Consider the following 26888-nt stretch of genomic DNA (forward strand, 5'->3'; position numbering starts at 1 on the left):
GGTAGTCAGGGTTTCTTGAGCCAAAAAAAAACACTTGACCATGACACACTTTCAAGGAGCAGCTCATGGGACTATGAAACTCACTTTGGAGAAGTGCATTTATGACTGTCCTGAACCTCTGCCAGGTTGGGAGACGTGATTGCCTATCCACCACTCTAAGGTCACATTTCTCCTGTTTTTCTCAGCCACTTACTCTGAGGTCCCAAAGGGATTGAGTCTTTGTGATTCCATTTTACTTCACTCCATCTCATTAGCAAAGGAAGCTAAGGGTATAATCATTGCACACACATTAGGAGAGACCAAAGTCAATCACATCCAAGTCAATTTTTTGAAGGTAAAGACATTTTTTTTTGATATCTCCACCCTATTTTTTACATATGGAAATAGAGCTTTGGGGGATAAATTAACCATGTCCTTATATTTCTCCCTATCAGACAATCCATATTTTCTTTGTAGAATAGGGGAAGGAAAATGCTAAGCTGAGGACTCGTGCTCTCTTAGATGAATTTAGTCAACTGTTGACTTCTGGGGAATTTTTTTTATTGAAGTAACCTTGGTTTATAACATTACGTAAGTTTCATGTGCACATTATATTTCTACTTCTGTATATACAACAGTGTGCTCACCACCAAATATATGGTTTCCATCAGCTGTTGACTTTTTTAAATGAACAAGTTGCTAAAACAGAGAGAGGAAGTGAGATCACATGGAAACACAGCATAAATGATTGATTGAGCAGTAAATGGAGAATGGAATAAAGAAGCTTAGAAGGAGCCTTCAAGATCATCCAGGTTAACTGTTGTCAATTTACAGATGAACCTGCAGAGGCCAGACTGGTAAATGTCTGCTCTAAATCCACACTTCCAGCCGGAAACCGAGAGGAGACTGAGCTAGACGCCCTGACATCCATTCTGAGTATTGCCCATGATTTCGTGCTGTCTCTCCCCCAACCCACAGATCAACAAAGATAGAAATTATTTAAATACAAATTTACCAAATTATTCACATGTAATTGTTAGGGGACAATGTTTGCAAATTTTCATTAGAAACAGTTGCTTCTGGTTTCTCTTGTTTGAATTACCAGTCTCCTATGTGCTGAACCTAAAAATCCATTAAAATGTCATCAAATGACCTGCAATAGATGTTTTTATGTTCATAACTCCTGCAGCATTTGGTTCGGGGCCACGCACTTTGTGAAGGACAATAAATACTGGCAACTGATTTACACTTTAATTTCCTGCTTAACGTTAAGTAAAGGTAGGTAATTTAATGTAGATTCGTGCAAGAAGGGCATCATGGTTCCACTTATCTGCTAAGGAAGTGAAAACTGTTGCCTGTTTTATTTTATAGTCTACATTTTTTTCTATTGAAAGTTTTACTTCAAGGGAAAGAGGATTTTTTCTCTTATGTAAATACAGGCTGTCCTTTTTTATTTAAGTAGTGAATAAGACCACTTACAGGTATGTTTTTCTTTGCAGTTGAGAATGTAAGTGCACTTTTGGAGTCTAGGTTAAAGTTTTAAAGTTTAATTTCAGCCTTACATAAAGGAGCTTCAGTGTGGAAAACATAGGATTTTTTTTCCTTCACAATTCAGGCCTATTATTTCCAACATTCTTAAATAAAATGGTCTTCGAAGTCCCCTTGAACTGGCAGAACATCCTGAAGGAGTCAATAATTCTGTTTCTTAAACCTAAGCCTAGGCATGTAATTTATTTTATGATGTTTTCTTTTGGGATTAGAGATTTAATTGAAATTTCTTCATTTCTCTTCTGACACTAAAAATGCTTTCACAAGATTAATAAAATCCTCCACTCCTGGTTACCTTCCCCACCATTTTCCCATCCCAAGAAAATGAAAAAATAAAAACAAAAAACAAAAACTATACACATCTTAGGCTCCTTGGAGAAGACGTGCTCACATTTAAATAGAGATACACATCCTATCTTCAGTGTGTTGTCAAGCACATAGCACTCAGAAGATTCTAGTTGAGTTGACTGGAATGCATGTCATACGTAGAACACAAAGAGAAGGGGGATGAACGGCCTAAGAAGAGAAAATTCAGAGAGACATGAGCGCTGCCTCTAGAAACTGGGAGGGAAACAGGATTAAACTGACTCTACAGGGCCCCCAAGGAGTGGGAATGTTAGGGAGACAGATCTTGCTCCAACGGAGGGAAGGCATTGCTAATAGAGTTGTCAGAGATAGAAGGGATGCCGAGGCACGAAAAGAGCAGCCTATCACTGGAAGTTATAGAGCCTGGGATGGGTGACAACTTGACAGGGATGTTGGAGGGAAGATTCAAATGTTGGAGGAGAGTGGGGAACTTAAGGGGCCTTCCAACACTGAGAATCAATGAGGAGAATGTAATCACCAGCAAACACAGGCATCGGGGACAGCCTATGCATTTCTTACTTCCAAAGCGTTACGGGAGTTGTAGGAGGGTCTATTTCTAAGAAGATGTGATGTCAGTATACTTTGTGACTCAAATAGAAGAATTTAAGCACATTGAACATTTCACTTCCCCAGCCCATGGTCCAATGAAAACACCAAGGCCCTGGGAATGAAGCAGAGGAGAATATATCCAAGACAAAACAGAGTTAGTATCGTATTCTACATTTAGTAACATATAGGTACTGGGCACATACTATGTGCTAAGTACTGTGGATAGACAGAGGAAATCCTACTGTATAACACAGGGAACTATACTCAATATTTTGCAATAACCTATAAGGGAAAAGAATCTGAAAAAAAAAGATACATATGTATGTAAAACTGAATCACTGTGCTGTACACCTGAAACTGACACGGTCTTGTAAATCAACTATATTTCAATAAAAAAATATTTACAGTAAAAAAAAAAGGGGGAAATCCTTTCCCAATTATCCCAGGTAATTACCTGCACTCTACTTAACACTCTTATAGTCTCTCTATGTTATATTTTAAGTCTTTGTATGTAACTGTCTTCCACTTCAGAAGTACTTAAAGATGGGACAATCCTTTGGCCATCTTTGCACCACCTGCCCTTAGCACAGTAAAATACAAGAAACAGTAAAATATCATGCTCCCAAGGTGGGTATTGAGAAAGAAAACAACCTCATTTTTCCAACAGGTTGTTTTCTCTGAACTGAGCATTAAAAATAGTCTAGCTTCCTCCCCTTATTTACGTTGTTCAACGTGCTTGTGCTTTTGCTTGACGTTAGATTCAAGGATATTATGAGACCATAAGACACAAAGAAGGGCAAAGTTATTAAGATTTCTTGAGAGCTCAAAGAAGGGAATTCCTAACATTTCAGAAAATTAGGGCTCTGGTTTCATCTGAGCTGAGTCTGTTCTGTCCATGAAGCCCCACGCCACCTTGGTCTAATTGCCATTGCCATTCCAGGGAACTGTGTCTGTGGGGACTTCCGCAGATTTCAATCAATCGTCTTCCCCTTTCCAGTAGATGCTGTGGTGTCTGCTCTGTTCTCTAAAGCAATATACACTTTGGATGGTACTCAGTAAATTATAAATAATGGATAAACCTGCCTCCTGTCATTTTGATAGAAACGAGCAGCTTTCCAGGCTGTGAGTCAATCACGAGAAGGGTCACTACTCTCCCCACAGTTTCCCAGAGCACCCTGATATGTCAGTTACCACAGAAAACTGGAAGTAGTTATCTGGGCTTTACAAGGCCAGATCATTCCCTAGCTCTACCTAGACATATTCAATCTGCTGAAAGTAAGCCATCGTTCTCCAGGTACCAAATCAGCCACCCTGGAAGATGTAATTCAAGTGGTTTGCACTGGGAAGGAGATTCTGACGAAATAAAATAGTAGCACGAGTTGATGCTACTAATCAGAGTCGTCTCTATGCTTATCCAGTCACACTCTCTCCTTACTTCTTTCCCAGACAGCACTCAGCAAAAACAGTGGAAAATCAGACTCTGCTAATGGACTGTTTTCAACGTCAGATGTGATATGTTTCCTTTCTAACACATTTTTCTCTTGAGCTGATGCTTCTATCAAATTAAAGTTACCACCGTCAGTAGGAAATTATGAAAGAGACATCTTCCATGCTAACACATTGTTACCCAGATTATTAGCAGGATAATAGATGTAGAAGTTCTTTAATTCATTAGAGTATAAGACAGAACTTTACATAATTCTCAGTGTCACTTTAAAAATGAATTAGAGGGCTTCCCTGGTGGCGCAGTGGTTGAGAGTCCGCCTGCCAATGGAGGGGACATGGGTTCGTGCCCCGGTCTGGGAAGATCCCATCCGCGGCTGGGCCTGTGAGCCACGGCCACTGAGCCTGCGGGTCTGGGGCCTGTGCTCCGCAACGGGAGAGGCCACAACAGTGAGAGGCCCGCGTGCCGCAAAAAAAAAAAAAAAGAATTAGAAATGTTTTTCTTCACTTGACCTATTGAATCAGATCTTTAAAAGTGTACTTCAGGCCTCAAGATTTTTTTTTTTTGGCAACGCCATGCAGCTTGCAGGATCTTAGTTCCCCAACCAGGGATCGAACCCATGCCCTCGGCAGTGAAATCACAGAATCCTAGCCACTGGACAGCCAGGGAATTCCCTTTTGTCTACTTTTTTTGGCTTTTTTTTTCTTTTTTTTTGGCCTCAAGACTTTTAAAAAGCTCTAAGGGAAATTGCACTATGAACCCAGGTTTAAGAGCTACAATTCTAAAGTGTGAGGTATTTTTCCAAGGTCAGGCAACAAGTTGATTTTACAGTCCTATTAAGATATTTTATTGAGGCTACTTTTAATAAATGCATAGTAAAAACCAAAAAAAACACACACATTTAAATTCGGTTTACATCAAGAGACTTAAATTTGGATTTTAATTGGAAATGTCAACCATGTTTAAAACTTTTGTTTAAAAGAATATTGTTTAAGACATGCAAAAAAAGTTGGACACATCTTACACCATATACAAAAATTAACTCAAAATGGATCAAAGATCTAAACATAAGACCTAAAACTCTTAGAAGAAAACACAGTTGGGGGAAAGCTTCATGACACTAGATATGGCAAGGATTTCCTGGATATAACACCAAAAACACAGGCAACAAAAATAAAAATAGGCAAATTGAACTACATCAAAAACCTCTGTGCATCAAAGAACACAACAGAATAAAAAGTCAACCTACAGAGTGGGAGAAAATATTTACAAATTGTATATCTAATATGGGGTTAATATCCAGAATATATAAAGAACTCCTACAACTCAACAACAAAAAGCAAATAACCAGATTTACAAATGGGCAAAGGATGTGAATAAAGAGCTCTTCAAAGATGCCATAGAAATGGCCAAGAAGCATATTAAAAGATGCTTAACATCATAATCATAAAGGAAATGCAAATCAAAACTTCAATGAGATATCACCTCACACTCATTAGGATAGCTACTATCTGCCCCGCAAATAAAATCACAACAATAAATAACAAGAGGTAGAGGTATTAGAACCCTGTGCCCTGTTGGTGGGAATGTAAAATGGTGCAGGCACATTGGAAAACAATATGACATTTTCTCAAAAATTAAAAATAGAATGACCATAGACATAGTGATTCTACTTATGGACATATATCCAAAAAAATTGAAAGCAGGATCTTCAAAAGATATTTGCACACCCATGTTCAGAGCAGCACTATTCACAATAGCCAAAAGGTAGAAGCAACCCAAGTATCCACTAATGGATGACTGGATAAGCGAGATGTGGTATACATGTACAATAGAATATTATTCAGTCTTAGAGGAAAGGAAATTTAACATGTGCTACAACATAGATGAACCTTGAAAACATTATGCTAAGTGAAATAAGTCAATCACAAAAAGACAAATACTGTATGAGTTTACTTATTTGAAGTATTTAGTCAAATTCATAGGGACAGAAAGTAGAATGGTGGTTGCCAAGGGCTGGGGGGAAGGGGAAATTTGTTGTTTAATGGCTATAGAGTTTCAGATTTGCAAAATGAAAAAAATCGTGGAGACTGGTTGCCCAACAATGTGAATATACTTAACATTACTGAACTGAACACTTAGAAATGATTAAGATGGTAAATGCTGTGTTGTGTTTTTTTAACCACAATTTTTTAAAAAGATATAATTAAGGAAATTTGCTGTAAAGTGAATTTTGGTTAAGTGATTTGTAACGTCATACTACCCGCCATTGTGAAATCCAGAAGATTTCATCTAAATAAATAATCAGAATGTAGTTAAAGCAAAATATATGAAAAAATCTGACAAACATTACAAAAGCATAATAAATGGGAGTCGTAACTTTCTGATAGCAAACTACTCAACATATCAATAATAATACCAAAGTTTTATAGGTGATACATTTATAAGTAGATATACCATGTAATGTTAAATGTGTTAAGATATGGCTGTACATTTCAAATTGTTGTGACTGAGAATCTGCAGCCATATATCTTCTCGAGAGTTTTATACCCAAAATGTAATCTCTCTTTTTTACAGAGAATGAGGAGGAACAATTTACCATATATTTAGCTTTTCTCTAGGAAACATCAGACTAGCTTCTCTGGGTAATTCTAGACTAGCTTGTTACTATATTTTGCATGGGGAGGAACCAAAGAGCATATAAAGCACATGTAGGAAACATTCAGCTCAAGTTTTCTCTAAAGAGTTCTGTGGCATTAAGTTGGCAGATGACTCAGGTATCAACAAATTAGCAGACTGTGCATACGCTAAACAGACAAATAGTTTGCCTATTTATTTTACACTGTAGCTGATATCCAATTTACCCATTGATGCCGTAGTCTGTTTTGAGGCTGAAAAAGGACAGCTCACTGTCCAATAAAGACTGTGACCTCTGTGATTGGAAATGACCTAGCAGACATGACAGAGAGCCCCAGTTCTCTGTATTCCAACAGTAAGTTCCTTCTTGGAGTAAATCTGTAATTCAACAAACTTCCTTAAATCCAGAACTGAACTTGTATAAAAATTATTAAGCTGTGAATTGAACTTCTGTAAAAACTATTAATCTCTTAAGTATGTATACAAATAAAAATGTGGAAAAAATTTGTACAGATATGATAGTAGAGAAGTTTGTACTTTTTAAACTTGGATCAGTGGTACAGTAAACAGTATATCATTTATTGAATGCTTACTCTGTATTCATTTTCTCATTTTAGCTCACTACCACCATGTAATGGAGCGGTTCTTATTCCATTAAAAGCTAGGGAAAGAAAAGCTTGAGAAGAGTACATACATTACCCCAAATAACCCAGCTCAGATGTATTAAGGGTCTAGATTTGAAGACCATTCTCTTGACTCCAAAGCCTTTTGCTCTTAACTTTTGAGCACTACGCTTTCTCCCAGTTTTAGTACACTCACCTTCACTAACCCAATTGAATGGTAGAAGAAAAGTCCTGGGAACTTATCCTACATTTGGTGCATTTTTAGAAGACAAAGCCTTTAATCTTCAGAGAGGTGTCTATTACACCTTGAGGAGTATTGTGACATGATGAAAAATTAAGTATTTTATTTAAAAGTCTCTGATGGGGCTTCCCTGGTGGCGCAGTGGTTGAGAGTCTGCCTGCTGATTCAGGGGACACGGGTTCGCGCCCCGGTCCAGGAAGATCCCACATGCCGCGGAGCGGCTTGGCCCGTGAGCCATGGCCGCTGAGCCTGTGCGTCCGGAGCCTGTGCTCCGCAGCGGGAGAGGCCACAAAAAGTGAGAGGCTCGTGTACCGCGCAAAAAAAAAAAAAAAAAGTCTCTGATGTTGCAGATAAAATTCCAACTTACTTAAATATCCATTATTTTGTATAACAGAATATCTTCCTCAAAAGCATTATAATCATTGAGAGGTATTGAAAGCATTTTGAAATTTAATTATGTTGGTCTTTCCTTAGCATTGATTTTTTAAACTAAATGATAATAATAAAAAGAGGATAAATAAAATTTTTTATTGATAAGAAATGTCATGTAGGCATTAGAATTCTAGAGTTTAACATTTGGAAGGCACCTGAAAAATTATCATGTTCATTTCCACATTGCAACCAGGGCATAAATTAACCAAGGAAAATAGTCTATCCTCTTCCAAAGAATTTCAGAAAATGAAATTTAAGATATACTTTCAATAATACATCCTGGGTTCTTTAAAATATGCTTGTGTGATCTAACTTAAGAACCATGCGCAGTTTCTAACTGCAGAGAAATCATTAGCGTACTCCTGGAAAATCAGTCTAGGATGTCCCATTAGTTTCTATCACATCGTCTGCCCATTCAACGATTCACCTAATCAAGGTAAAGAACTGTTTAAAGGATTTCAGGATCCTGATCTAAAAGTGCTATTGTTTGAAATAATAGTGCTCACAGTCACAGGTTCTTTGAAATCACACAAAGATATAAATTTTCTGATCCAAAATGCTTCATGCTTTAACTATTTTTACAATTTGATCTTAGGTGCTTGGAATTTCAAAAATTTCAGGCAGTCACCATATATATATATATGTTTTATCTCTAAATGGAACTGTGATAGGACTACAAACATGTCTGGGTTAATAAAGATGGTTTTAACAATTTAAAAGAGAGTCTGAACAAATTGAAAAACGATTCTTACCTGAAATGTGTTAAGTGTCTCTGGATGTCAAGGTCTAGAATTGGAGTGGGTCTGGAGGATCCCAGCGGTGATCTATCTTGGCTCAAGAGGTCTTGAAATTCTTTACAAATTTGTCTAAAATAAAAGATTCAAAATTAAAGTTGAACTCTTGAGACGGGGCTTTAATTTCATCCCATGATATTTTTCCAAAGGCTTGTTTTCTCTTTTAAAAGAGGACTAGGTAAATACCATAAAGCAACCTCTGAAGTTCCATCTACAACATACAGATGAGGTTACAATGAGTTACAGTAGCAACTATGCTCTCAAGATGATCATGAAACCTTTCAAGTGAGTAACAGTCCAGGAACATTGACAAAACCAATGTTCATTTTTAAGGTGAATATTCATAGATTAACCTCAGTATAAGGGAAGAATCTGTACAACAGGATCACAATTAATAATTCCTTTAAAAAAATTAAAATGTGATTCTGGGGGTGGGGTATCATGTCTGTAAACAAGTTTAAATCAAGCTATAGGCTTATTTCAGAGCCATGATTCAAGCAGACTTTGGGAAATCCCTTTCCCCAATATTTCATTATAATTCAGACTCTTCTGGACTAAATTTGCGTTTTTAATATTTGAAGTAGACAATCACCCAAATTTAGTCTACTAGCCTCATTCTGTCTCAGAAAAATGATTACATTGTGCTCCACGTAAGATAGTTTCTTGCAAAAAAGTATCAGCAAGGGCATTTTTCTGCTGCTTTTCTTAATTTAAGTGATTATGATTTCTGATCATTGGTTTCATATTACCATGATTGTTCGATAACAGTAAAGCCCTTGTGATACATAGTCCAAAAGATATAATTCTGAAGAAGCAAACATATGAAGGAACCGTGTGTGTGTGTGTGTGTGTGTGTTTTTTAACAACAAAACACTAGAGTAATGCAGAAGCTGAAGAGTGAAGTAAAAGACTGCCGAGTAATTGCTCAAAAGGATCCATCAACTAAGTGAAACCACCCCATATTCAAGGCATAATATGACAGTGATTAGGTTCTTTGTCTGGATTTACAATGGGCAGTCACAAAATGTAATAATGTAGCCCTGACTATAATTACCTATGGAGCCAAAATCAAGTACAGAAGGGTCCAATTATTCCAAGTGAAAGTCACTGCATGGGCCCAGCCACTAAGTCCTCTCCAAAGCATTTGTGTCATTAAGCAAAAAACTACTACAAAGTGACAAAATGTCTTGAAGCCCAAATAACGTACCATTGAGTTAAAATCAGAGGAGGCTTGTTTATTATAAGGTACCCCATATTTACCGAATTCTTCTGGAGATCATTTGAGACCTTTTTTTTTTTAACAAGCAATGAGTCTCAATTTTAATGCCAGTGTTCAAATATCATCATTTCACAGAATTTGCCTTACTCATTTTGAACAGAGGTGAAAGTAAAAGAGGGATATATGGAAAGGAAAAGCCAAACAACAGATAAGTCTTTACCTGTTCTAAATCAAACAGGATCCTCCATACCACCTGTTAATGTTTGGTTGAGTCTCAGATGTAGCATCTAAACGCATGTTTTAACAGTGCATGTGTGTACTTCCACTGAAAATATTTTATCTGAACTTCTCACTTTTTCTGTTCTGAGTTAGACTCAGTTGGCTGACTTTCAGGTGTATTGCCTATTTTTAATTAACGAGTAACAACTTAAATTAAATGTTGATATTATTTGTTGGCATCAAATGATGACATTTGGTGGGGCATCGTTATCTGTTGCGCTTCATGTTATTTCATAGAGTTAGATATATTGTTATCTTTGTTTTTAGAAAATGTCTTACTAAATTTTAAAATACAGACTCTTGCTATCTATCACTTTTCAGACTAGCAATGTGAATTACTACGTGGTAGGTCATCAGTATGATGCATTATTACAAAGGAATATTGGAGTTGTTTAACGACTGGTCTCTTAATTTTCTATCAGATTAAAATGTATTAAAATTTTAAATGGACGTTAAAACATTGCTTTAGTTCGTGTGTTATGATATGGGAATTTCTTGGATAATTGAATAAACTAATTTAAAGTTGGCAAATCAACTTCTTTACTGTTTAAACAACAGAGCAAGTTACAATAAACTTAAAGTTGAGGAAGAAATGAGGAAAAGGCAAGTGTGGAAAAATTTAACTTATGCTAAGCAATTCAACTACTCCACACATGAAGCTGTATCAGGAGAAGTTTCAGAATTTTCAACCTTGATATTTGATTCTTCTGCTTAACTCACTGACTTTGGACAGCCTCCAGACTTAAAAACAGATGACAATTTTGTAGATTTCCTTTAGGCAATTATCATCATCACATTATGACAGTTACAGAGTTATTATTTTTATGCTTAGTTTTATTCTTATTTAAATTTTTATTTATGAAGCTATAGTAAGAAATACTCTTATTTCTCCAAACAAAATGTCACGTTATGAATTACATAACACAAGATGATCTTCGATGAATCATAAATTCTAACTTTATCACTTACGTCATTGTCCTTAAGGATGTAATTTTTTAGCTGATGTCTGAATTTTAAGCTCTGTTTCTCCTTTTGACTATTAATGTTATGGTAAAAATTAAAACTCGCTAACTATTCCACTTTACTCTAATGCAGATCAAGTGTTAATCATATTTAGTTCTAAATTCAATGAAGAGGTTTAAATGTGTTTTTCATAAATCAAATAAATGTTTTGTCCAGTACATTTTTAGATTTCAAAAACTGTCTAACTCAGTTTCTATTACTCCCCTTAAATAAGTATCTAATTACACGAAAATGTTTGGTTAATCAACAAAGCACTGGGAATAAAGAGGAATTAGGAGGGTAACGGCACTTAATCAATGAGCCTTTCTTACAATTGTATACTCAGCAATATAATTAAATACAACAGAATCTGTTATTCATAGAGGTAAAAAAGAAATATGTAAGCCATTGTGCCCATGCGGATCAGCAATTGGATCTCTCATCTAAAGAATTTTGAATTTTGTACATATTTTTGATACAATTGTCACAGTCTTGTGAACAAAGAAAGGTGAACTGATTAGAATGTAACAAATATCCATGTAGATTACTTAATTTCAACACTGAGCATTTTAATCGAAAACAGCCAATGCTTTACCATTGGAAAATTTAGAAACTACTCAGAACACATGTTGGATCCATTAATATGTCGCTGAAAGGCATTTATTCCCACACCCCCCTTAATTTATCTACTTATATTGATGACTACTTGTATTGAGTATGTTTGCTATGACTGCATAGTCTCCGATTCTTCAATTCTTGTTTCACATGATCTAATAAGAAGATGGAATGGATATAAATAACCACAAAAACAAAACATTTAGTCTGTCTCCTAATTTCTAGATGTTTATAGCCTATTTACTCTTACTTAAAGTAAGGTAATTGGAATTAGTGAATTCAATTCTTGCTTGACATTTAATGGTCTGCAAATGTCCAGCTACGGGAAGAGGGATCAAAGAGAATTACATGTTCTTGAAATATTTCATGAAATCAAAGTTCAAAATATCACCTAAAATCATATACATTACTTAGATCCCATGTAAAAGGGAAATAGTACTCCCTAGTTGAATCCACTACTATAAAATAGATGTCTCCATACAACTTTGACAAATATGAAAGTACTTCTCCCAAGTTCTTCTAACATTTACTTCTGTGAAAACAAAATCTCAACATCAGATTGAATGCACTGACTCCCAAACACTTAGACAGAGTGATGGGAATTCCCAAGAAAATGGGAGCTTGTGTTTGGAAATTTAATGGTGGCCTTGCTGTGGATGGTGGGAATGAACAGTTCTAGAACCTGGAGGAAGGAAGACAAGAAGGATTTCTCTAGATCAGGGGGTGAAAGTCTTAGAAAATGCATGATAAAACCACAACCGAGTAATTTTGAGGTAGGAAACATGAAGGTGTTTTCTCTTGGATAATTAGTATTTGGGGATAATAGTATCATTCAGAGGTATCACATGGGGTATGCATGTTGGGAAATTTGTAAAATCCTACCAGCTAGAATGATATGCTTTGGGAACACCTAGGAGATACTACCTAACTTCTAGCACTGTCTATTTCTCCTGAGCTGTAATAATTTGTTAGAGTCTCCTGAGATTACATTAAGGATACAAATGAACAAACTACATGTACTTTCAGTTCCTTCTGGTAAAACTGAAATATGGAGGATGAAGACCTCTCTGGGTCAAAAACTGTTTGGAAGAGGGAAAAAGTAGAAGCAAAGTAGAAGTGAAGACCACCCCCCGCCCCCCCCCCCAGGGAGATAAACTGCACAAAAAATCTAGGTTTAGGTCTTTCTACTAGCAAGTGTTCAGCAGCTTCCCTAGCACAAAGCTCCTCTCAAAATTTTAAATCCAAGTGTTACATCCCTCATAATGTTCTTTCTCTAACTCTTAGTCTTACTTCTGTCTTTCTGCTATTCCTTTCCCCTTTATCTCCTTGTTTTGTCTTTTCTCTTCTTTTGCCACCACCTTTCATTTCCCTTTTCTTTGGGGCAAGGTGAGAGAATTATCTAGTACTCTCATAAGAGCAATGAATAAATATATCTGAAACCCAAACAGTGACAGCCACAAGCAGCACAAACCCCAAATAATGGACTTAACGTTTCCTGGGCAAAAGCCTGGTAGGTGGTAGGTATGCCACACAAAACCTTAAATTTGTAAGAAGATCCACGTTACTTTAGATGTAGTAGAAGGAGGAATATTTATTTTTGGTTTTGTGCATTTTGAGACATTTACATTTTAGCCAACATATCGTAAAGTCATTTTAAAAAATCAGTTTCTAAGAAGCAATGTTTCTAACACGATCTACCACATACTTTCTCTTTACAAGTTTTCCCCAAATAAGAAACTAATTTATAAATGATAATTTAACCACCTGGGAGTCTTAGTTCTAAAATCTGAATATAGAGTTAGGAAATTAAATAAGATTATTAGTGGTTTATCTGTAGCAACAACTTGTTTTAGTAAAGAGAAGAGAGCAAGAATTCGCTACCACTTGAAAGATTTTCATCTAAATTTTTTTTTGTCCATGCAGCGCAGCATGCGGGATCTTAGTTCCCCGACCAGGGGTTGAACCCACAACCCCTGCAGTGGAAGCATGGAGTCCCAACATGCACTGTTTTTAGAAGTCCTCTTCTAAAAATTTGAACGTGATTTGAGTAGTACTTAAGGTTCTGCTGGGTTTTCACACAGTAAATGGTAGTTCTTTCATTAATTATCAAAGAACTTTCAAGTTTGAGGGAGTTTGAAGTTATCTTATGAAAGCTTCCCCTTTTCCACATCATTTCCCTCATTATTTTAATTCACATTTTAATTGAACTTTTTACAATTTTCAGGAGCTTTCTCACACATTCTATCTTTTCTTTTTGACAATATCACTACAGGGGCTGGGGCAGTTCAGGGATTATTTGCTTAATTATATACAAGAAAAAATGGGGGCACTGATGCCAATCCTTGATCCCAGAGGTCTCTCTGTTATCTCTCATGCATCTGGGTCCTCAATTTTTCACATTCTCTGAGAACTTATAGTGTTTTAAGATCTTTCTCCTCATTTATTAAGGCACAGTGAGTGGCTTAAACCGAATTGCATAGCAACCAATCAGCATATTTGCCTGGAATCTACATCTCCTAAACATGTTAGGCATTCCTACTATTCCGAAGAGGTTTTCTAAGAACTTTTGTCAGTGTCGGTGGTAGCTCCATCACTATACAGTTTGCAAATCTTGCTATGGGTGCAATGTTGGGGAAGTCCTTGTTTAATACATCTAGCTGCTGGTGTGTGAGACCCCCCCTTAGAGACCAGGTGCTTTCTAAACTGTTTCCCTCATTCAAAGAAAATGAAAAAAAAAAAAAACAGGATGAACGCACACAGAGTCTTCCCCATTCTGCTTACTTGGTCGCTAGGATCATCTTTTTTCTTGCTGTCTGTTCTTTCTGTTCCATATGTTGTCTGGCAAGATGTTCTCCTACTGCTTTGGCTGGAAACTCTGTTTCACAAGTGTAGCCAAAATCTCTAGCCAAGTGTAACGCCTCCCCTGTTGGCAGACAATAAAAGTCAGTTTCTCACTAATTTCGTTGGCAGACAATAAAAGTCAGTTTCTCACTAATGTCCAAATTCAACAAGAGGAACACATTCTCTTTCCTCAAGCCTCATTCCTGGTTGTGGTCATGTGGATCATTTTTCCTATTCATTCTAAATAATCCAAGGGAAAGGAGCTTTGGGGGTGGGGTGGGGTTAAGAAACATGGAGAAACAGAAGCTACTTACCCGGCAGGGGTATGTGGGAAATTGAGGGGGAAAATCAGAAGCACAGTCTAGGAGTTTTGATTCCCCTGGAGGCTCTGACCATTAGACCAGATGGACATCTGAGATCTTACACATGAATGCCCTGGGGGAAAAGCTCTATGGGCATGTCATTTTGTTGCTGCCCAACCTACAACCTATTCTCAATGTATCCTAAATATTCAGGTATCTTTTCCAGGAGACCTATCAAAACACTGGCAAAAGGTCCACATACATTTTCAAAGAAGTGGGAACACTTTGGAAAGGGAAATAATTGAATTATATCAATTTCACAACATTATGTTGCTGAAGAGATTATACTGCCCAATTACAGTACTAGCGTTATCAGGCTTTATGGTGAGCCTCAGTACCTTTTAGTACTATGTATAGTACTTCTTCAGTACCTTATAAAAAATACAGTGCTTCTTAAGTACAGTATAATGATAAATAACTTTTGTTCTTTCACAAAATCTGAAAGAAATGGGGTAAAAATGACTTATTGGCAAGGCAAGATTTGGCCATGGACTCCAGTTTGGAAAACAACAGTATTTTTAAAGCTCAATCAAGCCAATACTTACTTGACCATTAAAACTTTAAAAAAGCAAGCTCTCACTACATATATATTGAGCCCCTACTTCATTCAAGGCAAAGTGCTAGGGAGGAGTAAAGGATAAAAGGGCACCAAAGATTGTCCCTGTTTCTAGGAAGATGACAGTCGTATCAATGATAGTAGTCACAACAACAACAAATCCAGAAACACCTTAGTAGCACTTTATAAGTTAGATTGCATCTACATAAGCATTATCTATAGTCTGTACGTGTTCACTGACATTATATTGATATTATATATCAATATATGTGTTGATATATAATATCAACACGTATATGTGTGTATATATATATATATATATATTTTCCCTCTACTGTTTGTGCAATAGTAGGAGAAGTGAAACAGTGCAAACAGGAGGATGGCAGCGTGCCTCTTAAATTTTGTGTTAAAACCTGATTCTTGAGGATCTGGCCCATTTTAGGCAAACCTCACCGTGTGGTAGTTTTAAAAACAGTTTGAATGGAACAGCTGCTATTTACATTTACACTGACAGCCAGATCCTTCCTTCCCTTAGCTCTGTTTACTGCTTTCTCCTGCTTGCGACGTAACATTGTTACTGGATGTATAGCGATGCTACATCAAAAGAAGTGGCAAGTGAAGACACTCTGATGTGTGGTTAAAATGTGTAGACCATGCCACAAGAGCTTTGTGTGTGAGGACCCAAGAATGAATTAATTAATGGATCCATGGATTAAAAGACACATGACATTCAGGAACAATGACAAATCTACAGTTCAATCCTGTACCACAGATATCTTAGAGTCAACGGGTTTAAGAAAAATAGAAAATTTTGGAGCAGAAAAGCATGTGAATAAGACTCTAGGGGATTTGACTGATTTGTGAAAATAAAGAACTATGAGCTTCTCTGTCTCTGTGGGGAGACGAAGTACCCACGTGAACAAGTAGGTGCAGTAATCTGGGGTGACAGAGTGATCCCTGGAGGGCTAGATCCCATATAGCAAACATGGCAGCTGCTGTCTCATTTCTGTGCACGATGAGGTGGGAGGCCCCGTGGTGGTTGTTTTCCAGAGAGGATTTAAGCTCTTCCTTTATTTCAATGCACTGTGTCACCTGACAAACCAGGACCACCCCACCTCTGCTTCTTTACACCACTGAAGCAACACAGTAACTTTGGCAAATACGTCCATTGTACTTCATGTCATTCCAAAAATTACTGTTTTAGAAGTAGGATACACGGGGGATAGTTTGAGAGCTTGGACAGAATATTCTAAGTGCAAGGCTTTAGGCTCTCTATGCCAAGTAGTGACACCCCCCTTCCAAAAAAGGGGAAAACACTAAGCATTTTTCAATAGTAACAGCAGCAGTTAATGACTCATGTTGAGGACCTCTCTCTCAAAGAACCAACACAAGCAAAGTTACAGAATACGGGAAGAGCATAAAGAGAGAATTTGCTCTTTTGCAGGGCATTCATTTTACACACTCAAAAGCAAAAGGTAAAAAACTAAAGGTAAATATTAGGAAACACTTACATGGCAATTATTGTTGAAGCCCCGAAATGGAAAGTTAGTGGAAAAAATGTTTTCTGAGGAAAGTGGATTGATCACTTTACTGAGATTCCGGGTTCCCACATTATTTTACCTGAAACAGGTCTAAATGCATTTTTAAAATAGAAATGAACACACCTAATTTCAACATTTTATCCGGTCATTAAGGATTTTTTCTCCTTTTAGAATTATTGTATTTTAGAAGAAAATGTACTTTAGACAACTGTAAATCAATATCTAAAACTAATTTGTACTAAAGGATACTTTTACGTTGTTATTCGCTAGACAATTCTCACCAACTGTCACTAAATTCATTGCCTTAGAAAGAATTTAGGTTTAACTTCTTATTGTAATACCCAATATTATTAAATGAAAGCAACAATTCATATGTGTTAAATTCCAGTCACATATCTGTGATTTCAATTTTAATTACATGTATGGAAAATAGCACGTTCAAATCTATCTCTGGGATTATTCTGAGAAGCACCTATTAGATAGCAAATTTGAGAATATTTTCAAATCTGGATGAGATATTTAAAAAGTTATAAAAAAAATATCAAGCTTCAGTAAACCGTAGAGCTGAAGGACAGGTTTAATATACCTGTTACAGGCTTCCAGAAAGGTTCTAAAAGGAGTGCACTCTGTAACACTATATATCATATAATCTACACTATAGGTAAGTGCCTTATAATGTGGTAGTTTCCCTATTTAACGAGGATTTTGTTTAAATACCAACACTTTGTTCCTCAAAGTGATAGTTTTGTTCCCCATTCCATACTCTGTGCTTACTACAGTACCCAATTCATAATAGGTACTTAGTAAACATTTGTTAAATGGAAAAGCTTTCAAATATTTTATTGGTTAATTATAACAATAATCTTGCGAGGCACCCCTTCCAAAGAATATAAGTGAAAAACTAGAGCAAAAGAGAATTGCTAGAAAGAATGAAATATATAAAAAACCCGTTGAGTATATCATTGTATCAGTGGAGCCATTTAATAAAATAGATTATGCTTGAAGACAGTGTTTTTCAATCCTTGCTATTCCCATAACCTGGGAGTTTGTTTAATATGTGTGTATACAAGCATGTGTGCATACACACACACACACTCACACACACACACACCAGGGTTTCACCCCCTGTCATTCAATCTCTGGAGCCAGGGCATCTGCATTTTTTGTAAGCTCCTGACCTCATCTCAAGCCAAGGTTGTCCTAAGGTGAAGGGAAAGCATTATGTGGGGATGAAATATACACCTTCCCCCAAAACAAGGATTCTGTGGCTTATATCAATAAAAAAGAAAACAGGGCTTCCCTGGTGGCGCAGTGGTTGAGAGTCCGCCTGCCGATGCAGGGGACACGGGGTCGTGCCCCGGTCCGGGAAGATCCCACATGCCGCGGAGCGGCTGGGCCCGTGAGCCGTGGCCACTGAGCCTGCGCGTCCGGAGCCTGTGCTCCACAACGGGAGAGGCCACAACAGTGAGAGGCCCGCGTACTGCAAAAAAACCCCAGTTACCATGGAGTTAATATTAAACTGTAAAGACCTCTGTCTATCTGGGTTCTTGCATACTGAGTTCTGCCTTATTTGGCTGATATAATACACACTCTAGAAACAAAAGTGGCTATGTGGTGGGGTAAAGGAGAGACACTGTTAGGGGAACAAAGTCATCAGTCGATTAAAAAAGTATATTTGTTTAAGGAGATTTAGTGTAAGATGAAACTTGCTTTTCATAACAGTAGGGGAAAATGGATTATCAATAAAAGATGTTGGGACAACTGGCTGGCCATCCGGGGGAAAAAAACAAGTAAAATTAGATCTATATCATACATCCAACAACAAAAAAAAGTCTAGATGGATCAAAGATTTAAACATAAAATATAGATCCACAAAGTAATTAGAAGGTAACATGGGAGAAATATTTTATAATCTTGGGATAAAAAAGGACTTTCAAAATATTACAATAAAAATGAAAGGCCATGGAATAAAATATATGAGAAATATGATTATATCAATATAAAAAAGTTCTGCATGACAGATCTGAACAAATAAGCAACCAAACAAAAAACTCATAATAGTAAACAGACAAACCAGAGCCAGGGGTGGAGAGGCTTTGCAACTCATATCAGAGGCACACAGCCCGTTTTCCTTATATACAATGAGCACTTACAAATGAATGAGAAAAATGTAAAACATTACCCTATTGGTACAAAGTAAGTGAACAGACAAAAAAGCTCATAAAATTCTCCTAAGAATATACTCAACCTCCTTCATAATAGAGGTAGTTTATTTTTTTTTCCACTCAAATTAGCAAAGATCAAAAAATTGATAGCACCCTGCTTGGGCTAGAGTATAGGGAAGTACTAACATATCAATGCTTCTTACCCCCATCACTGATAGAATTATAAATTTACAACCACAGTAAAGAGCAATCTTCCAATAATCTTTTAAAATTACAAATGCAAATATCTTTTGACCCTGCAACACATTCTTAGGAATCTATTGAATAGATATACTTGCCTATCTGAAGAATTATTTATGTAAGTGTGAGGTTGCTTATTGTAGCATTATTAGTAATAGCCAAAGATTAAAAGCACCTATATGATACTTAGTAGGTCACTGGTTAAATAGATTATGATGCACTCAAACAGCGGAATACTGTGCATGTTTGAAAGAATGAACAACTTGTAAAAACTGAAAATAAAACTAAGATAATGTGTGAAAAAAACGTGTAGAACAGTGTGTATAGAGTGCTATAATTTTTAAAATAAAAACCAAAACTATGCATACACATATATATCCTTGGAAGGAAATAGAGAAGCCAGTAACATTTGTTTCTTCCAGGAGGGGATCTAAATGGGGAATAGAGTGAAAAGGAGACATTTCACTATATACCCTTTGTAACTTTTGAATTTTTACCATCTAACGAATTACCTACTTAAAATTATGTTAATTAAAAAGCAAAACTGCTCTCTCAGTTCTGAGAAAGATTTCATCTAAACTCAAATACTTGTTGTAAATTAAAACCTAAGCAATTTCAAAACTTTCATTACTATTCAGTAGGAGTTAGACATCATTAGGAATAATTACAATCTACCATTTTATGAGAACACCTACGAATATTGACAAATGTAAACAGTGGAGAAAAGCAGAAACTGAGTTTTGAGAAGCGCATTAGTTGGCATGAACTTTGAAAGAGAGAATAGTAGAAAAAAGAAAAAACCTAGGCAAGTAATGCAGAGACGTGCTTCTAAGGAAGCTTCGTGATTTGCAGGAGTGAGTAGCATGCTGGACCAAAGGGGCAAAGGCAGGACTGAGTCGAACAGGCTTGGATACATTTGTTTTTTTGTGCCAGAATAGGAGTAGGAATCCAAGCACACCACAAGCACACAGTCAGACACAAGGGCATATGTGCAATAGCCTATTTCCTCTTCCCTCTACATGTAAACACGTTTCTCCCTGAAAATGAATGAAACCATAAGATACAGGTCAGGGGAGCACTATTAGGAAGTAAGTGAATGATTTAAGAAGATTCCTCTGAGATGATGTCTATTTATCCATAATATTGTAAGATACTGAGATCAATTATTGAAAATTCTGAGAGACATGAGTTCTCAGATATTAGACAACAATATCAAATTGTTACCTAATGATCAATTATCAAAGCAGGGTCTCTCGATAGAAACCATTCCATGACTTAGAATAAGAAATTTACAGATAATACCTATAAGTCTGAAAAAAAAAAAAGGCATTTTCCAAGAAAAACCTTAAAATGACTAACATAGACTGCACTAGCATTTACTTATTGAGTCCAACTCCACTGGCAGCTCTGAAATGCAAAGCTGTGCCCGAGAAGACATTGTCAATGCTAGAGTGTTTGTGTGCAAAAGGGGACACCAGGGTCCCCTAGTGATTAGGCTCTTCCAGGTCATCGTGTGACTAAAGTGAGCACCAGTTAGAACTATTATAACAATATAACAAGGGGTCAATGTATTACCCTTTTAATATCACATACAGTTTTAGAAGAAAGCTGGAAACATTTATCCCAGAGGAGGGACTTAGGTGGAAATGTGATGTCTGGAATGGCTGGTGAAGGAGTTATGTTGGGATGTTGGTCCTTTCAGACCTACAGCCATGCTGTGCGTCCTCAGAGATTAGCCCTAAGCTCCACACACCCAGAGAAACCCACTCTGGTACCTGTGTGAAGACAAGGGGAATAGCACCTTTGTCCTAAATTCCGTGAGAAGAGCAAATAATGCTGAGTGTGCCCTGTGCGTGTATTATCACTGATACTTGGCAAAAGGATTTTGGCGTTTGAATCCTACAAGCCTCAAGTAGAGAACAATACCTCTTCCTAAATTAAAAAGCCATGGACTAATCGTACGAAGAAAACTTGCTCCCTAATATCTCGTTTATAGGAAAGCGTTCATTGTCAAGTTGATCATTCTTTTCCCTGGTTTCTTGGAAATGCAATCATATAGGGTCAGGATTAAAGACAAAGGGGAAATAGCACCAAGTGATTGCATTCCTGTCTCCTACCTTAGGTTGATTTGGCTGAAGTGGAAGGAAAAGATTTTGTAGGATAGTCTCCTAACTAACTAACTAGATTGGCACCCTTTTGAAAGTACAAGAGACACTATTGATAATTATTCCAGAAAAACAGAAAGAACCAAGATTTAACGTCATCCTAACTTTGGGGGATTAAGTGGCAGCAGATGGTGCAACAGGATGTTAAAAACAGCTTGTACTACTGGATGCAAAAAAGCCCCACAAGCTTGCCCAGGATTCCTAGCAGCACGGATGTCCAATCCATGGTGAAAAACAGGCTCAGGAATTGATAACTTCTTTCTATTCCTTAGTTATGTTGTTATAACTGTTGTAACTCTAACTATAAATATATAGTTAAATTCAGAAGTAGTTCAGCAATGCAACTGTTCAGAATCCATGCCACTAACATAAATCCGAGTGGAAAACACATGGTGATGTTGCAAACCAGAAGACCTGGGTTCTCCTCCTTGCTGCTCCCGTGATCCTGTGCAAAATGGTTAATCTCACTGTAACTTAGTTTTCTCATTTGAGAATAAAGATAACTAAAATTTATCGACACCAACTTTTTGCTGGGCACCCTGTGAACTGCTTTATAAACATTCTGATTTCACTCTGGCAACAACCTTATGAGGAGGGTACTATTATTAACACCCCTTTGTAGGTAAGGACACTGATGCTCAGAGAGGTTGTGAGTCTTTCCCTAGAGCACACAGCTAGTAAGTGGTAGAAGTGGGTTCAAACAAGGTTATTTGGCTCCAGAAGCATACTCTTTAACCATGTGTGCTATGTCCCACTGCCTTAGACTACTCAATCTTCCATTTCCCTCCAGGGTTAAAGTTTTATGATCCTGAGTAAATTCTGCTATTAAGTAACACTATTGTTTAGGGAGAAAGAGACAAGAGAACAGGTACTAATTTTTATTAAGTGTCTCTTTGCCCCACTGTGTCAAGTGTTTAATGTAGCGAATGTATTTAATTCTACAAAAGACACACAAGGCAGATGTGGCAGAAATGGGAGCTGGACCGTCCAAGATTTGTCCTTTCTTTTATACTATAGAGTTGTTGCTGAGAAGATTCTGCCCAGCTAGACACTACATTTTCTGGTATATCTCATGCCTCTGGAATTAGGCATAGCCATGGGACTAGTTGTCATGGAATGTATACGGTAGCAACGTGGGCCAATTCCCGGCCAAGTGGGTTGGAAGCTGTGTCCTTTCACCATCGTGTCTTTCCTTATTGTGAGCTGAATGCATAGGGCTCCCAGGACCTAGAGGAGGGCATAGCTAGAGGTGGAAGTACTCTGGTCCCTGAATGAGACTAAGAGGAAGGAAGGGCCCGGGGGGGGGGGGGGGAACACCCACATCATCTGTGAAGAGTGAGAAATAAGCTTCTATTGTGTTAAGCCACTGAAAATTTGGAAATTAACTGTTATAACAGCTAGCATTACCCTAAACATCCCAGATAGTGTGATCCTTATCTGTAAATTAGGAAAATGAAGCTCAGTCAGGTTAAGCAACCTGCCCAAAGTCAGCCAAATGGCAAAAGTGTTATTACTGGGGGCAGAGTTGGAGGTACTAGGCCAAGGGATGAGGTGAGATGTGCAGGACAGGGGCTGGGAGCTTACTTTAAAAAGAAAGGAAAGAAAGAAAGAAAGAAAGAAAAGAAAAGAAAAGAAAGAAAGAAAGAAAGAAAGAAAGAAAGAAAGAAAGAAAGAAAGAAAGAAAGAAAGAAAGGAAGGAAGGAAGGAAGGAAGGAAGGAAGGAAGAAGGAAGGAAGGAAGGAAGGAAGGAAGGAAGGAAGGAGGGAAGACTAAAGAAGGAGGCAAAAGGGACAAAAGGTTTAGATTTGAAAAGAGTGAATAGATACCACACACAATATGTGTAAATGGTCCCCTTTCTTTTGCTGATGTATATTTATACCCTTCACTGCCCCATACTGTTTTTTAAATATACATATAAACAGAACTTGATATCTGGTCACGACAAACTGAAAGCCAAGGCATTTATGTTTAAGGACTTAACTATGATTTTGGAACTCCTGGTGCTGCCTGAGAATGCTCTATGAGCCTTTGCAAGTCCCAGGAAAGCACCCCACTCAAGTGAACAAAACTTCCCTCCAGCAACACTCCATAACTTTGGCCATCTTGGAAAACCTCAAGTGAGGTGGGAGAGATAGACAGGAATGACTCCTCATTCCTGCCATAATTGACCCCTTATACTTGTTTTAACAACCACCAACGTTGCAAAGATTGTTCTGGAATAAAATATAGAGGAAGCAGCTAATTGGTGATTCATAAATAATAAATATATAGCAAGAGTATTAGAGCTAAAACAATAATATTGGCCAAACTCTTTGAGTGTTTTCCAGATATAGAATTTCTTCCACTCTGGAAGAGTCTGGGATTATCCCAAGATCTCAGGAAGATCAGCGAATCAGTTAAGCAATTCTAATCCCCTGAATTTTCCAGAAAATGACAACTCTCTAATGTTATAGATACCAGAGTGGACAAAGGAGAAGTCATAGCAATGTGATTAACGAGGGAAAATAAAAAGAACTCCAGGCTTATGATACAGTGGGTACAAGAAGTTGTACCAACCATTAGTTGTATATCTAAACCCCATTAAATGAAGACATATGGGTAAAAAAGGAATATGATCTAGTATTACATTCAGTGGACTCTGAATTCAAATACTCATATCTCATTGTAGGTCAAATATATCTGTGCTACGTGGACCAAAAAAAAATCCCCACTCTAAATACGTGCCTTACTAAAATGTTCACTTTTCAAACAACTTTATCTGGTGAAAAAAGCTAGTCAGTCTTGAGTTCTTCATCCCACTGGTTATTAGGCGCAATGCTATTTGTAACAGAAATGTTGTGAATAATTTAAATATTATAAATTTGCATGAAATAGCCCTCTCATAAATTCCTAAAATAGTCCCTAAAATAATGACTCTAATATGTCAATTTGACAACGATGCTAGAATGGCACTATTAGTAGAGTGACTCCACTTAAAAGAAATACAGGGGGAAATGATTATAAAATAATTAAAAACAAAATGATTGAAAACCCAAGGCAAATGTAGAAGCCTAGGAATATCACGATGAAACCACTGTGAGGTTAGTGACAAGGGTAGTTTTTGAAAACCATACCTTCATTTGCTAATTTCATTCCCTGTTATAAGGTACCTTACTATTCACTGATTGAATCTTGACAAAGGGTAAATCATGTCTGCATGGAGAGTCTAGCAGGGTCCCCATACACTACTCTTTCTTTGGGATTTTTATCAAAAGAGCATCAATGGCAAGGCTGTATTCAAAGCATCCCCACAAAGGGGCCGAGACAAGTACTAAAAAGTCGCAGAAGGTCGACCTTAAGGAGATTTATTTCCAAGTGTGGTCGAGGAGGAATAAAGCCAGTCAGAATTATCTTGTTCTCAAGTGCTGTACCAAAATGGGGAAGGATTGAACCATTGCTGGACTGAACCCCAGCAATGTCTTGGGTCATCAGGAAGATAAAAAGTTTCTAAATGATGAAAAAAATTAGTATTCTTTCCTACAGAACCTTAGGTTTATAAGAAAGCTGATGGACCATTTTTGGCAATTGGAAATCTCATTTTAGAATTTCTGGAAAAAATTCATCTAAAATGTTACTGGCTCCCACAAAAATGTTTGATTGAGGGGCAAAAATATTACCAAAGACATGGTCGATTCAAGGTCTATGAATACCAACCAGTAACCATGGTAAAGTTTTAATTTACCAGCTAAAACGGTATAAGCAAAACAAGCTTGAAATAACTGAATCAAATCCATGTTAGCACAAAGAGGACAAAGGTCACACATATTAGGTTCTCCTCTTGTCCTAAGACCACTTGTAGTTTTTCAAACCATGGGTCATGACCCATGACTCAACAATGAGTCTTGAAATAAATTTAGTGGGCTTACATTCAGCATTTAAAAGTAGTGGGTTTACAATCAGCATTTTAAAAGAATACAAAAATATGGAATAGAATAACAATACCAGAGAACATAGTACATAGTAGTGAAACTTAAGATGCATGTGTGTGTGTGAGAGAGAGAGAATGCACACATTTAAGGGTCATAATGTAACATGTGGGGAGTTGAGGAATGCAAAAGGTCCCTTTGCCCCTAAATCTCATTTCCTCAGTTCCATCAGAATGCCTGGAATTCAACAATAAAATATTTATTTCTCTACACCATGAATATTTGGGGCATTTCAAAAGCATCCAGTTAAAGTGAGATGTATCTGAGAAGGATACAGTCTTAAGTTCCATCAGCCAAGGCTGATGTGACACCTCTGTGAGCATCCATCAATGATTCCCACACAGGGTGCTCTGGTGTTTTGGGCTAACGTAAAAATCAATAAGAAGAATTCTGAATATACCCTTTTAGGGTTCTTCAGGTTTTACTGGATAGACATTCACAGACACCTTGGATAAAGGTCTCTCTTAGGGCCTTTACTTTTCACACCAGTTACATGAAAAGTATCTCAAGGAACATTTAAGTCAATGATCCTTAAACCTCATTATACATCAGGGGGTGTTTTTGAAAATGTAGATACCTATGCCATACCCCCGGAGATTGCATTTCAAGTGGTTTGGGAATGGGGCCCAGGCCCATGATTTTACTGTGGAATTGGGTTTGAGAACCAGTCATGTTCTACGATTCATACGATTCTTGAATCCACTCTTATATTTTGAACATATTTTGCTCTTTTGTTAGATAGCTATAATTTTCATGATGTTTTCACTTAAATTAAGCAGGAATCTGTCTCTCTTTAGAATCAATCCACGAGTCATTTTTTTCTACTTTGCTCTTCCTTTCGTACGCCCAGCCCCCATGGATGGATTATGGGTCAACTCCCTCTACCATACGCCAGCTCTTAGTATTAATGCACACAGCAAACAGCACAAGATATATAACATAGTAACAGTTAACACTTATTAAATGTTCATGACCAATAATACTATTGTGGTTGTTATCATTATTACAATTAGGGAGTAAAGCAAAGATACCTGTTAATAGCAAAATCAGGGGCTTCCCTGGTGGCCCAGTGGGTAAGACTCTGCACTCCCAATGCAGAGGGCCCGGGTTTGATCCCTGGTCAGGGAACTAGGTCCCACATACATGCCGCAACTAAAGATCCCATGTGTCACAACTGAGACCTGGTGCAGCCTAAATAAATAAATAAATATTTTTTAAAAAAATACCAAAATCACCAAAGCAATTTTGCCAAGACCAAGGTCAAGAACACACTACTTCACAGACTTGTTCAGTAAGTACTGTCTGTTGATAATCTGGAAAAAGGC

The 26888-nt window shown here is 37.2% G+C and overlaps 1 protein-coding gene across 1 annotated transcript in view; it reads right to left on the bottom strand.

Moving 5' to 3' along the window:
* Positions 1-26888, bottom strand: part of TFAP2D (transcription factor AP-2 delta) — a 55068-nt gene that overhangs the window by 10835 nt on the left and 17345 nt on the right. Inside the window, exons 6-7 of the mRNA XM_029243978.1 lie at positions 14510-14651; positions 8572-8685 (exon numbers count right to left, since the gene is read on the bottom strand). Coding sequence (XP_029099811.1) covers positions 8572-8685; positions 14510-14651 — 256 coding nt within the window. The remainder of the gene's footprint in view (positions 1-8571; positions 8686-14509; positions 14652-26888) is intronic.

The sequence above is a fragment of the Monodon monoceros genome, unplaced genomic scaffold (assembly GCF_005190385.1).
Source record: "Monodon monoceros isolate NGI ecotype Baffin Bay Population unplaced genomic scaffold, NGI_Narwhal_1 Super_Scaffold_3, whole genome shotgun sequence".
Classification (NCBI taxonomy): Eukaryota; Metazoa; Chordata; class Mammalia; order Artiodactyla; family Monodontidae; genus Monodon; species Monodon monoceros.